This window comes from Salvelinus sp. IW2-2015, unplaced genomic scaffold, assembly GCF_002910315.2.
Source record: "Salvelinus sp. IW2-2015 unplaced genomic scaffold, ASM291031v2 Un_scaffold1383, whole genome shotgun sequence".
In the NCBI taxonomy this organism is placed as follows: Eukaryota; Metazoa; Chordata; class Actinopteri; order Salmoniformes; family Salmonidae; genus Salvelinus; species Salvelinus sp. IW2-2015.
In genome coordinates, this window is record NW_019942873.1 from 122,689 (window position 1) to 135,036 (window position 12,348).

Genomic DNA, 12,348 nt, shown 5'->3' on the forward strand with positions numbered 1-12,348 from the left:
TATTCAGTAAGGCCATTCTACTGCCTATATATGTCTATGGAGAATGCATGGCTGTGTAGTCGATTGTATACACCTGTCAGCAACGGGTGTGGCTGAAATTGCCGAATCCACTAATTTGAAGGGGTGTCTACATACTTTGTATATATAATTTACTTCCATAAATTTTTCCGATTGCAACCAGGGACCTTCAGACGATTCTTGAGAGGCCTGTGAGCATCCTAGACCAAAACAACCAACATGTACGTTAGATTAGTGTGTATCCCAAACTGTTCGGACGCTACAGGCAGAAGTTAGCAGATTGGCTGTACAGACTTCAGACGAGTCTCAAGATGCTTGTGGAGGTCGTAGCCAATAGTCAACAATAGTTTGTAACCCAAACCGTTCGGACGCTACAGACGATTTTGTGAGAAGACCAATTTTCGGGATGTCTCATGGTCTGACAAACACTGCTCTAGCTCTGTCACCTTTCAACGCCGATGCGGAAGTGTTACATAGGTGGATGCGGGGGATTGAGACGCATCCAATGCAAAAGAATACATATCTCTAGCTTAAACTGACAGATTTTTATGGGGATCGTTTTATTATGCTAATTCGATTTCCGCAGGGGTGCAGACATCAACCTTAGGGAGTTAATACAAACATGTAAAAGTAGATTTGAACCAGACAAGAGAAGAGAGCTAGCAATTGTACAGTGTTGCTGGTAGTAAGGCTGGTGCGGTTAGCTTGCTTTGTAGCTAGCTAGCCAGGTTAGCTTAAGCATTGAGGCGGGAGCTAGACATTTGTTAGTGGTTAGTTAAAGCCTTACGGTGTGTGATAGCCTAGTTAGCCAAAGCGAGGGCTAACCGAGTCTCGGTAGCTAGCCATGTGGCACTACCTGAAAACCGGAGGCTGAACGAGTAGAAAGTGACTTCTAGTCGAAGCAAAAATGTTCCTTTCGGTCAGTACTCAACACTAATCGACAAGAGCTGAGGTTCTAAGTTCGGCAGCGTTAACCTCACGGTTCGCCTGAGAACAGTTCACTAGAAAGACAGGAATCTAGTTGTGCTGAGGAGAGCTTTTAGTGAACGCGGTCACTTCCGCAAGGTAGAGGCAAGAATGACCAGTTGGCAGGCGAGTGGCTACCTTAATGAAGGAGAGGGGCTCACCTCATTCGTCACTCTGTCTCAACAGACGCTGTGTGATTGGATACATCGAGCTTGAGATCCGCCCCTTAGGTGCATCCCATAAGTGACATATCAAAATTGGTATTAGAAATAGAACTTACCATGGTGTGTAGGAGGCAGCGATGAAGAAATAGATGACCACTCTATCACACATATGAAAGCAGTGCTCCACAGACCTAGAATCAAGACCAAGCATTCAGTTTTTCTCTCATTGGTCTTTGATTGCATCTGCCCACTCATACCTAGTATGCAATTAAAATTATTATGTGCTGGGTGCTGTATAATATAACTCAGGTAGTCAGACCGGTTACTGCAAATTAAACTCACTGAAGTATCTGACATAGGCTTTGAATAAGCACCCGCGAATAGGCTACCACTGCAACAAGTGCTGCTGGTAAGCTCTTGGCTTGGACTTTCAGTTTTACCAACACATGGCTAACCTTTGTCTAACCAGCGCTAGGCAACTGCTCTTTGCAAAAATGAGTTTGGAGTTACCTTTCTAACTAATAGGCTATGAGTTTACACTTCCTCTTTCAATTCAAATGTGGGGAGGTCAAAATAATCAAACAAATCTATTCATTTTAAAATGTTGATTACTTCTCCTTTCCATTCACCTGATGATAAGACAAGACATGTCAAAAATTATATTTGCTAAAGTATGATGGGGTCCCTGGGTCGCCGTTTTGCCTGGGAGGGGGTCCCTGGGTCGCCGTTTTGCCTGGGAGGGGGTCCCTTGGCAAGAAAAGGTTGAAGACCCCTGGTCTAGTGTGATAGAACATTCCTCTGCCTCCTCACCTCATGTGGCTCTTCTTCCAGGTGATGATGTGGAACACAGTGGAGACCAGGAAGAGGGCACAAAGGCCCATGCCGTACACCCAGGCTGTGATCTTCTCCCAGCGGTCGTCTGAGAGCCGGTGCAGCAGGGCCATGCCCACAACGGCTGGTACGATGAGTAGCTGCAGGGTACAGACAAAGGGAGACAGATTAACATTACCAACTGTTGAAAACTATCATTGTAACATACACTCAGTGTAGTTTATAATGATAGTGTTTTTGGTCAAATGTGTTTTCGCCATAACCCTATCAACACCAGGTAGAATTCCGTCAATAGAATTAAGCATGGGAAAAAGAGCAATTGAGGTCTGACATTTGAAAACCCGTCTTTGTACAGTAGGCCTACACTTAGGGAACGTGAACTCACCGCGTGAGTATAGCAGTTTGCAGCATGCTCATAGCAGGTGGGCTGGTAGCGGCAGTTAGCAGAGGCCCGCCTGTTCATGAACCTGAAACATACAGCAACATGCAGCAAGTGTTAGTGGGGCAGGTAGCGGGGAGGACTAGGGGCTGTTACAATACTGGTGTTGGAGGTTATCCTGATTCAGGGCTGTTCCCACACTGTTTCTGGGTTGTTCATGCAACAGTATGCCATGCCAATTGAAGGAAGCAGGAAAATAAACAGAAGACCAGAAACTGACATAACAGTACATCTCAAAGAAAAATAGCATATAACTAACACAAGAAGGCCTACTGGTACATTCACATTTTAGTGATTGACAGAAGAAAAAAATTAAAGTTGTTTAGTTTCAGGTCATTTCCATGTAAAAGGACCCATCAGCACAACCTGAAGTTTATGGAGCATATAACATTTTGTTCCAAGTGAAAGCTAAGAGTCTGTATTTTTTTAAATTAAGGCATAGTATCATTTTTCAACATTTTAAATCCTAAAAATGTGGAATATGCAAAGCTTTGATTTCTGGTCACCGAGAATGAAGTAAAGTTCAGTACAGTAGAGCACATGAGTAGCGTACCATATAATGTAATATACTCTTCTGGACTGAACTATACTGTGCTGTATTGAACTATATACTCTACTCTGCAGCACTATACTGTACTATACCTTTTTACTTTACTGTAATGTCCAAACTTGTGAAACATCGACATCTATGATTGGTAGAGATGTGGTCCGGTCTGGACCAACAACATTTGGTCATGTATAGAGGCAGAGCTCATTAGGGTTAAATAAATAAATAAAATAACATTTTGAATAATAGCCAGTGTGTAGAATAATACTCAAACATGCAAAGGAGGATATTACATTTTTCTACCTTTGTATAGGACACTTCAACATGAAGAGAATGATATTCATAATTATACATTTCTGTATAGTACAGACCCATGATGTCAATCTGTTACAGTCATTCTGTTACCGGGTATTGATCCACTTCACTTAGTGTAGTTCAATAACCAAAACAGATTTGTTCATACTCAAGATGTCATATCATAGCTGAAACCTAATTCTTAATGCAATCATCTTTGAATCTTAATTCGAAGTACTTATTTAATACTTTTTGAAAAACGTGGTCACAGAAAAAGTGAGGGAGATTTTACTGTATATTCTGTTACAAACTTTGCATCTGCACTGTTCCCAAATAAGTATTTGTTCAAATGTTCAGTGGCAATTGTTAAAACTATACTTTTGCATATAGGTGTATGTTTATTTTTTGCATTCAATCGTTTTTGTTTGCCACACATTTTAAAGTGAGTCTCAGCGTCACTCTGATAACATGGAATTGCCCTTCATCAAGGACATATACCCATTATTTACAAAGCCATGATTGGACAATTATGGCGACTTGTTTTCCGGATTCCATCTACCTGGCTATATCGCATTTCCTGGTGGGAAACATTGTAGCTAGTAGGCTATAGTACTGCATTCTACAATAACCATGTTTCTGCTTCATTCATGGCTACAAAGAAACAATCCATCTAAGAATAAGGCTCAGTAAATGCCAATAGCTAGGTTCACTTACGTTAACAAACCGATTGCCTGAATAAATGAATCCAGCTATCTATCTATAGCTAAATTCATCATAATGCAAACATTGGATAACTCACATTTTTAGCTAACCCACCTTTGAAGGCTGTTCACTCTCCTCATTTCAATGCCTTCACGCAAAACGAAGGGAGGAAATCACGAAGCAAGATTTAGCTAGCGGCTACAGTCAAAAAATAGAAACAGCAAGCTAGCCAAATGGGAAATTAGAAAGCTAGCCAAAACAAGAGAAAGGAAGGCCCAGCTATCGTCATCAACTAATCAGTCATCTGTCACATAATAAGATACCCCCAGTCCAAATCAATACATCAAGACACTATTTTAGTATTTTCCTTAATACCATTGTGCTGCAAATATAAACTAGCTTCAATCGATTACATTAATACATCATTTTAGCAAATACATATCCTCTAACACTTGTGTCCCCTTGTAGACACGGCGTTGTTCCCTTTTTCACGATTGAAATGTGTTTTAGTTCATGCAAAGAGATTTTGAATGACGGATGCTTGAACCAATAATAGCACTAAAAGTGTGGGCCTCTCCTATCAAGACCAATCAAACATCTGATGACAGTTGGGTGGCTGGAGGAGTTCTCAAAATCTGTACACCATGATGGACAGATGTAACAGTAGTAGTTACTTTTGTTTTTCAACCAGCAACACCTGAATATGGGTTTCCACTAGTTACTACACCCTAAAGTTAAAACGCTTTATCGAAAAAATTAATGAGAACCAAAAGTAGCTTTTTGGTCTTAAATTAAGGTTCGGTTAGGCATAAGGTTAGCAGTGTGGTTAAGGTTAATGTTAATGTTAGCGTTGTTTTAAATCAGATTTTAATTTCAAAAGAAAATTGTATAAATTGCCGGGGTTTATGACTTTGTGGGTGTGGCAATAGTGACGAAAACCTGAATATGCATCAAAAAATGTATTCTGTTCAGAGTCCAATATCATGTCCTGTGTCATAAATATAATTTATTTTTCAAATTCAGTTTTTAGTATTGACTTTTTATCTCAGTGCTAATAAACTTGAGCAAATAAACTGATATTACATCATAGGCCTGTTTCAACAGATGTATACTTGCATGCAAAGAGATTAATTCCAATGTTATCAAGTGCAAATATGTCCCTATGGGTAATTGTGTTGTGCTGTATGTGACAGGACACAAAACAATGTGCTGCTAGCCTATGTTGAATTGCACATAGCAAGGTTCTGATGAGCACTCTCTAACATAAGTTACATAACAGTGACGCATTGTAACTCACAATGTATCTGATGAGCACTCTCTAACCCATAGAGTTACATAACAGTGACAGTTGTAACTGGATCATTCAGGAACAGCATTAGATAACACAACACATAGCTGTTTACATAAGACTTTAAGTGCGATATGCAAGCTTAATGAGTTTCAACTGACAAATGCCTGCAGTTTTTTTTCTCTTTGGGCTATTACAACCAGAGTGAAACATAAGCCCATACTGCTCAACTTCAACGCAGTGGCATTGCACAATACGTTTCAGAACATTAATAACCACCACATTTATGCATGAGAAGATAACATTCCCAAATGTATCCATTTTAAATGTTTGCGTTGGTAAACTCAGAATAAGATGTATAACAACCCCTTAGAGAAAGATTTCACATGTTATCTTTGGACAGACAGGTAAGCCTCTAAGTATGAATTCATCTCTCTGGTTTTATATGTTGTGATGCCAAGGATTACAAAAGTAGCCCTAGCTATGTGTATTGTAGTTCATGAAAGTCAAATCCACTTTTTACACAAGATCCTATCCCTAGGGTACACCATGCACTGGACAGTTCAAATGTGGTTTATCCAGCCCAGGAGGAGCTCATGGTTTACAAGCTGTGGAAGTACAGCTGAGATGGTGGCAGGCAGGCAGGGTTTTTAAGAATGACATTAGCAGGAGACAACGGGAGGATGCGAGAGCAGCCATATGTTAGGGTTTAGTGTTCCTTGTTCTTGCTGCAAGGCTGCAGTTCCCCCATGGTGCCATGCTAACACCCCTAATGCGATACAGGACTGAGACATGGAGGTTGGCATTCTGTCATACAAACACAGGGTTTAGCAGCTCAGCATAGTGTCCCTGTGTTTCTAAATATGCTATAAAACAGTGTTTAGCTCGTTCTATTTCTGACACTGTTACATGTTAGAGGCACATGCAGAGTTCTTCCGTTACCCACTCTGCTCACAGTCAACAACCTGAAGACCCATTTCACTTACTCCACTAGCCACAACGGCAGTGCAAGTGGAAGAGCTCATGTTACAGAGGAAGTGTGGTTTAAGGTCCCTCAGGTCAGGTATTATGTTAAGCATCTGACAGGAATCACCCTCTGTGTCACTATGGCTACACATACTGTAAAGGTGTGTGTGACCTATTTTCATTGATTGCTTTTAAACACTCAAAGCTCGCCCAACAAAGCCCTCTGCCAGGATGTAAAAGCTCCTACACCATGTAGATCAACAGTACTAAACAATGCTCCATACTGCCCAACAGCAATGTATGTACTGTACATGCACACAGCAGGCCATGCTGTTAATATGACATCTTTAGTGGCTACTGTAAGACAGACACTGGTGGGACTACCCACAGGATAACAGAGGCTTTGTGAAGACACGTGATGCCAGGTTTAAACAGCTCTGTAATTGGTTTACTGTTTCATGCTGGAATACAGTACCTTAAAAGGGAAGACATGGGAATCCCAATACTGTGGATTACAATAGGCCGGAAACACCTCTAGGAAAAGCTACGGAATATTCCCATCCTCACACTTAGAATAACAACAACACTAATTCTGTCTGACAAAGATGACAAGAAATGTAAAGGTGTGATATTAGATGCTTGATGAATCATTGTTGTCAATGTGAAAGGCTAAACATCTAAATACATAGCTATGCCCTTTGAGGTTTCAGTAAAGAGATGGAAATAAAATGGCTGCTTTTTGCAATTCATGGCATGGTGGATATATTGTGTATGTTATAGCCATGCTGTCAATGCCCATTTCAATCAATAAATCAAACTGCTGTAAGTAAGATAGAGCCTGTGTTGTGTCCCAGCCTCAACAGAGTTCAGAATGATCTAGTAGCTAACAAGCTGAGTATGGCGTGTTCTTAACTGTAAAGCACATTTCCCCCTGTAGCAAAGGATTACTGGTTAGTGTCTGCATAGAGGCATGACAGCCGGCCTGCCCCAGCTAATAATTGGTGCAACATTGCTCTTCACTGTTGACAAAAATACTGCAAGCATTTTCAGATATTTGGAACATTTGGATTTATGTTCACATTAGACCTCAGGAGCCCCATTGTCCTGCAACATGTTGCCTTTTCTAAATGGTACAATTATTTGTTCCCATACAGTATATTCTTACATGGGATTCTGTGGTATTCTATCTTAGTGGTAATTATTTTTACATCTTAATACTCATCAGAACATGATCCTTTCAGATTGCTAGTTTCTCATCAGTTGGAATCTCTTGATTCCAGCTTTTGAGAAATACATTTTCCCAAGTAAATTACTTCAAGAATATAAGTGTCTCTCTCTGTCAAATAACTGATAAAGAGATGGTGTGATTCCCTAGGTGTTGATGCTGTTGTACTGTAATCTTCGATTGGTACTGTAGGTGTTGATGTTGTTGTACTGTAATCTTCTATTAGTACTGTAGGTGTTGATGTTGCTGTACTGTAATCTTCTATTGGTACTGTAGGTGTTGTTTGTTGTACTGTAATCTTCATTGGTACTGTAGGTGTTGATGTTGTTTGTACTGTAATATTATATTGGTACTGTAGGTGTTGATGTTGCTGTACCGTAATCTTTCTATGGTACTGTAGGTGTTGATGTTGTTTGTACTGTAATCTTCTGTTGGTACTGTAGGTGTTGTTGTTGTACTGTAATCTTCTATTGGTCTGTAGGTGTTGATGTTGCTGTACCGTAATCTTCTATTGGTAACTGTAGTGTTTGAATGTTGTTGTACTGTAATCTTCTGTTGGTACTGTAGGTGTTGATGTTGCTGTACTGTAATCCTCTATTGGTACTGTAGGTGTTGATGTTGTTGTACTGTAATCAAGCTATTGGAGTTGCTTTGCCAGGTGTTTCAGCTCAGGGCAAGGTGCATACAAGTAGCATTTCTAAGTATAAGGACTAAAACAGCTTAATTTGTTTATGCTCCAGGTAAGATGGCATGGGCAAAGCTATTTCGGTGTGTACAGGTGCTAGTTTTGGCAGTGACTACTACGGGTTTCCGTCACACCTTCGAGTGAATGTATGATTACTGSCGTTTAATTATATTACATGCAAGGGCTTAATTCAGTTTATAGCCTCAGCTTGCACTCTCTTTTAGAGATCCTAATTCAAGCAGATTGACTGAATAATTGGATAAGTGTTAGCCACAACCTCTGTCTCTCAATATACTGTAGTCGTTCAATGGAGTCTGTGATGGCCTAGTGAATTYCGGGAGGAGAATGTATGGCCACGACAATCCATACCTGCGAGTCCTCATGAGGCCTGCATTGTGGATGCATTCTCCCCTTTCAGCATTAGGACAACAGAACAAAAGACAGACYCTCTCTAGCGTCTCATATACCTATAACACAGATGCCAAATGGAAACAYTGCCAGTCAGAATAAAAGAGGAAACACATTGGAATCAGACAACATCAAGTCAAGGAATGTGTGCATAGGTTTGGCTATTTAGTGAGTCATATACTGTACATTAGGCAAAGTCAGGACTCAGGACCTACAGTAACAGCACTGCGTCACATCAATAAATATCTATGGGACTTTGCTCGTTTCACGTGTACACTGCAGAGCTGCACTACATTATGACTGGTGTGGGGCTTGGGAATACAATGTTCCCATCGTATCTGTGTCACGAGAGATACAKGTTTATCYGGGCACTGCATGGCRTGCTCTCTGTATCACCARMRAGTGAAGTGCCYTGGGCAGTCTGGACCCTACAGTCAGGAAATAGCCATGTGTGTGCTGCAGACACCTTTATCAGTATTAGATACTGCAGCTCTTTATTGGAACAGTCCATGTAATATTTACATGCACTGATAGGATTCAGCAATTATCAAAGTAAAACACTAWWTAGAAAGTATSTTTATTTTTGCTTGATGATAGGAGTAGTCTGTATCAAGCGTCTGTAGTTTCATTATTCATAAGGGAACATTTGTACAGGAAGCTACTACTCATACAGGGAAATTATACAAAACAATAAGCACTTCAGAAAAAGTACACAGTATGCAATATTGATTGATTGATGTGTTACTCTGACCATTTGTATCTTCAATACAGCTTRTAATTAATGAGTTAACTGTATATAAACCRTTACATAGCATTTGTTAATGTATTTATTTACATRTATCAACTTGTGTTGGCTGAATCAAGTCACATGTCTTGACATCAAAGGGTTAGCAKGTACATATCTGAAATGGGCTCCATAAATAACCTGTTTCTCAWGGCGGGTGGGAGASCGATTAAAGAAGCAAGTCTCAAAATARCAGAATAATCTGGGCCTCACAAGTCAKGACCATGGTTGGACAGCACTTGGCTGAACTGTGGTYGGTTACTTCATARAGACTCAACACTGTCAAGTTATGTAATTGGCTAATGGCTACCTTAGTTTGCCTATAAACAATAYGAGGAAATGTTGGGCARTYTCCTAATCTGAAAATGCCAGGGCACACTTTGTAATACACTCCTCCTGAGTCCTGATTGAGATAGGGCAAYAAGTCTKTCATCGATGAAAACATTACACTAGCAGAGCATCATACAAATGTCTATCAAGTAACATTTKRMMAARKWRKKRARSMARRWKRMMAWKRAMSSYYMMYKRRARGGGRCAGACCYGTCTCTCTTKAAAAATSAAAAATKATAACTKGTAATACTTTGTATCAAATTTAAACACTGAGGCATTTTGTGRTGTAATAAMTAKTTGAGCTACGTGCAAAGATAWGGTTTGAAAACYGCAACCMTTTTTCAGTCARTTGCATTTCCCTCTCATGTCGTGTAACACAAACCACTGTTAATAGTACAGCTCCTGAATTCCATGTTGATTATCAGTTGTGACATTTCTTCTTTTAGAACAGGCTGTAGGCTTCTGTGATCCACCAGAGCTTTCTAAAAGACGGATTTCATGTGCATCAACACTGCACACACATGCCTCTCTCTTACCGTCTCAGACTGGTCTTCTGCAGGTCCAATCCTAGCATTGTCCTGGCCACCAGGGAAAAATACAGTCTAAAAAATAAATGTAGAAACAGATTTTWAAAAACATATATGTACAAAAGTTTATCCCGCTGCGATAATTCCAACRGGTGGTGRACTGAGTTMTTCAGCACCACAGTAGTCCTTCTAGAATCTAGACCATGGTGCTCTTCTTCTCCCTGAAGTCTGGACTGGGCTGAGGCTCATATGAGGTGACCATATTGGTCTGGTCCCAGCGTTGATGTTGTGGAGAAGGGGTGGTCTGCTGCATTACCACCAGTCTGATGGGGGATTGGGTAGGCACAGGGTCCGGCGCGTACTCCTTGGTTGGATCCTTGCCCCGGCAGTCATACATTATACAAGATATCAGGAACACCAAAAGCAAGATAACATAGCTGGCGATAAGGATRCAGAGGTTCAAAGTGACAGGATCAATCTCCGAGAAGTTTTCCTTAAAGCCCATGGTAGCTGCCTCATACTGTGCGGCCCACAGGCCCAGAAGAAACAGCTGGTGGATGGGACGGAGAATGGAAGACGGTCGCCTTCAGTGGAGCTGGAATCACTAAACTAGCAAGTGACAGCAGGGCTTTCTTTCTATCCTCGTCAATCTATCTTCGTCAATCTCCTCTCTCTCTCTCTCTCTCTCTCTCTCTCTCTCTCTCTCTCTCTCTCTCTCTCTCTCTCTCTCTCTCTCTCTCTCTCTCTCTCTCTCTCTCTCAGATCACAGTGGATATGTGGCTTTGTGGTAAAAATACTTTAATCCATGCCATTCCTCCAACCTTGAATTTCTGTGATCAATGATTAAAGCTGCTCTGTTTAATAACTTAAGCCTCAGTTGTAATTTCAACAACTGAATCTCGTATAGGATTCTGCCCATTTTTGAAAGCCTGTGTTATATCACCAGAATCTGTTTATCAAGGGCATATTAATGTCGGAAACAGCACGGATTTAGAGATTATCAGAAAAAGCAGGGTGGGGACGGAAAGTCTGTCGTTAGTATGAACATGTGTATGACGCATTTATGAGTACTGTGTTCTGTGTGTCTTGTCCTCTCTGTGTGTGTGTTGTTGTGTATGTGTTGTGTGTGTATGTGTGAATGTGTGTGTGTAATAGTGTAATCTTAATCTTGATTGTGAGTGGGGATTGAGAGAGGGAGCCATCTGGCTAAATAGAGACCCGAGATAGCGACTTAAAAAGCTACTCAGATGTGAAAGAGGGGTCTTTGACTTTCATATTTTCATGTTAAATATCAATGCAGGCATATTTATTGTGTTAAATATGTGTGATCAGTACTCTTCTGTTCACTGTGTGTATCAGAGGATTGACAGTCGTTGTAGGCTGCCGCTGCAGAGATATCAGAGGGCGGATTAACGGAATTGAAAGCGTTCCTATGAGGTCAATAATCTGTGCTGACGCATTTCAATTAAGGCAGTGCCATTTTTCATTTTCAAATACTCATGCTCTGTGGAAGAGAACTTCCACCACAAGGACATTTCTTTACCATATATATTTACTGATATCTTTTTACTGAGTGAAGCTAATGTTGTTCCTGTGGTATGGTTTTCATCCTTTTGCGTTCAAGCGAGAGGGTTAGATGAGCAGCAGAGGGCAGTCATCATTGTCACATGAGCATGAGCTGCGCAGTAGGAACAGCACCATCTATAGGATGATAATCTGAACTTTGACCCAGACTGCCATCACACACACACACACAGACACACAGACACACAACACACAACACACAACACACACACACACACACACACAAACCACACACACACACACACACCACACACACACACACACCACACGCACATCCGTGTCTGTCATGTATGGGGACAGGCAAACTGCAATGTTCTACTTGATGTCGTTGGTAATCAATATTTGTTTATTAGGCACTTCAATACAAAGAGATGAGATTTGATTGGTGCATTGTTATGAGCGCATACATGAGTTTTAGACTGTATTCTTGAACAAGGATAAACCAGATAGATCCTATGTGAATTGATGAACTTCTAACAGCTCTGTTTTTAGAGTTCATGGTCCTCTGGATCAACTGGTCATTTATCAGGATGATTGTCTACAATGGACAAGCCCCAAACAGATGCCATGCGTTTTAGAACAAAGACAGA

The 12,348-nt window shown here is 40.7% G+C and overlaps 1 protein-coding gene across 2 annotated transcripts; it reads right to left on the reverse strand.

Annotated features, from left to right (window-relative positions):
- Window positions 1-1,243: 1,243 nt before the first annotated feature.
- On the reverse strand, window positions 1,244-10,792 carry LOC112070654 (monocyte to macrophage differentiation factor). 2 transcript variants are annotated; one of them, XM_024138082.2, is made up of 4 exons: window positions 10,184-10,792; window positions 2,365-2,446; window positions 1,959-2,119; window positions 1,244-1,339 (listed from the first exon to the last, which is right to left on the reverse strand). In XM_024138082.2, exons 1-4 carry the CDS (start codon window positions 10,219-10,221, stop codon window positions 1,261-1,263), a joined length of 360 nt encoding a protein of 119 aa, XP_023993850.1. In that variant the 5' UTR covers window positions 10,222-10,792; the 3' UTR covers window positions 1,244-1,260. The 2 variants fall into 2 exon arrangements, with proteins under 2 accessions (XP_023993850.1, XP_023993851.1); XM_024138083.2 differs by lacking the exon at window positions 10,184-10,792 and adding an exon at window positions 4,076-4,302.
- Window positions 10,793-12,348: the final 1,556 nt, after the last annotated feature.